General features: G+C 34.3%; 1 protein-coding gene across 1 annotated transcript in view; it reads left to right on the top strand.

Annotated features, from left to right (window-relative positions):
* The first annotated feature begins 1504 nt into the window (after positions 1-1504).
* LOC135217955 (protein VASP homolog) overlaps positions 1505-2500 on the top strand; it is a 39073-nt gene continuing 38077 nt past the window's right edge. The window contains exon 1 of the mRNA XM_064254061.1: positions 1505-1580. Within this exon, the coding sequence (XP_064110131.1) occupies positions 1576-1580 (5 nt within the window). The 5' untranslated portion in view covers positions 1505-1575. The remainder of the gene's footprint in view (positions 1581-2500) is intronic.

Raw genomic sequence — 2500 nt, 5'->3', positions numbered from 1 at the left:
CACAAAACCGTTACGTCTTCCTTATGCATTGAAGTTCGATTTCCTGTAAAAATACAATGAGAAAAGATGGCAGTCATAAGAAAGGACGTGAAAATAATTACGCCTTACAGGAAATATTTCTTCCGCCTTTTAAGAAAGGTTCCTCAACCATTTTGCCATGACCTGTTTCCAAGCACATGTACTTCAAAGAGCTTATGGCTGTTTCCGAAATCCCCGATATATTTATAATATATATATATATATATATATATATATTATATATATAGATATATATATAATATATGTATATATATATATATTATATATATATAAGTTTACCTAATAATAATCTTCTTGCCCGTTATACCTGTTTTATTAACGAAAATTCGTCTTTTAATTCTTTTTATTTCCTTTGCAATTAACAATCCTTTCGAAATTTTCAACCATCAAATTTCCAAATCAAAAATCCTCTCGCAATATTCCACCCCATCGTTTATTGAGATAAGAAACGATCATCTTCTTTACATCTCCCTAACATAGTAAGCAGTTCGCGCGAGGACCTCGAAGAGTAGAAGTCCCATTAGGCCTAAAAAATTTTTTTTTTTTTTTTTTTTTTTTTTTTTTTTTTTTTTTTTTTTTTTTTACGTAAAAGGCCTCCAGCAGCGTTTATGTGAAGTTCGCGGCTGACGTTCTGTCTGCGTCTGCGCTCTTTTATCGTTGTGGCGATAAAAGAGGAAAGTGAGAAATGAGGGTGAGAGTGATAAATGGGAAGGAGAGAAGGAATCAATGAGGAAAGGGGCGTGAGGGCGTGAGTGCTGATGGGAAATGAATTGTGGGTTTGGGAGGAAAATTCAATAGATCAGTGGGAAATTGTTTATACACACACACACACACACACACACACACACACATATATATATATATATATATATTATATATATATATATACATATATATATATAGTGTGTGTGTGTGTGTGTGTGTATGTATGTATGTAGTATATAGAATGCATATATAATATATATGTATATATCCTAAAGTCAATCGCACAGATATATATATATATATCTATATATATATATATATATATATATATATATATATGTCCTGTGTGTGTGGTATGTGTGTTGTGTTGTGTGTGTATGCGTATGTTTGTATGTATGCGCTATGTGTATGTGCGTATGTGTGGGTCTATTTATAAATCCACTAATACAATATAAAAGATGCGATCACTTGGAACAACGTAAGCGATGAAGTTACAAAACACACAATCATGCTAAGAGAGAGAGAGAGAGAGAGTCCCTTTCAACAAGTGAGGAGATGGGTGCTTAGGTAGAATATATAAGATTACGTGAGGAAAAGAAGGCATCCAAGCTTGGCGTTGTTGCCTTCAGAACACTCGGAGGAGAGGAAGGAAGGAGGGGTGGGTAGCAGACAGGTAAGGGGGGCTAAATGGGGGTTAGGAAAGGGTAACCGAAGGATGCTCCAGGATTGGCTGGAAAGCTGTTAGTGTGGAAGGCGAACACTGGGGCCTGCTTGAAGGATCTTCCAAGAGATCCTCCTGCTGAGTCGATTGGCGGCATCGAAGGAAGAAACATGAGGTAAGTCAGGGAGTCCTTTTCGTGATGGGGGGTGGGGGCACAGTTCGTCAACCATTGATAAGATGTTTGTGTGTGTGTGTCTCTTCTCCTTATAGAGATTTCTCTGCAATACCTCTTCCTCTAAAATGAAATTTAGATATTTTCACATTTCTGCGGCACATTTTCGGCCCTGTTGATAAGTGTAATTCAGCCACTAGTTTTTCAAATTTCATTGAAGTCCTTTTTGTCTCCCTCCGCCAATACTCACTTGTACCCTGATTACGTGTTATATATCATTTTCTGTATTTTTCTTCCATTTATGATCAAGCTTAGGGACCACAAAACTTAGACTGAAAATGGTATTGCTTTAAAGAGAAGTGGTTCATTTAATCTAGTCTTATTGCTCTTCATCCGGTCTGTATTTCCGATTTTGTATTTAACGCTTTTTCCGTCTGCTGTGTTTGCATTTTGTTTATATGTAAAGTTAGTTATCCACCTAATGTATTTTTTATCGATTGGTATTCATTTCGAGTTAGTTTAAACCTTAGTGTTTATCTCATAGTTTCGGTAAGCATGGTTTATCTCTCACTATATATATATATATATATATATATATATATATATATATATAATATATATATATATATATATATATATATATGTGTGTGGTGTGTGTGTGTGTGTGTGTGTGTGTGTGTGGTGTGTGTGTTATTATATGTATATATTTATATATATATATATTTATATGAGAACCTTTTTATGTTTTGATATTGCCCTTCAGAAATTATCGCTATATGATATAAGAGATTTGTAGATACCACAGATTTCTTAACTATTCAAATGCACAATATCCTAATATGACATTTACATGAGTGAAATAGAACAAAAAATTTGCAAACTCCCATTCACTGATACCACCTTTGGTTCAAAGATAACAGTCG

This window comes from Macrobrachium nipponense, chromosome 9 (assembly GCF_015104395.2).
Source record: "Macrobrachium nipponense isolate FS-2020 chromosome 9, ASM1510439v2, whole genome shotgun sequence".
Classification (NCBI taxonomy): Eukaryota; Metazoa; Arthropoda; class Malacostraca; order Decapoda; family Palaemonidae; genus Macrobrachium; species Macrobrachium nipponense.
Note: the sequence above shows the minus strand (reverse complement) of the source record. Positions and strands in the feature narration are given on the sequence as shown.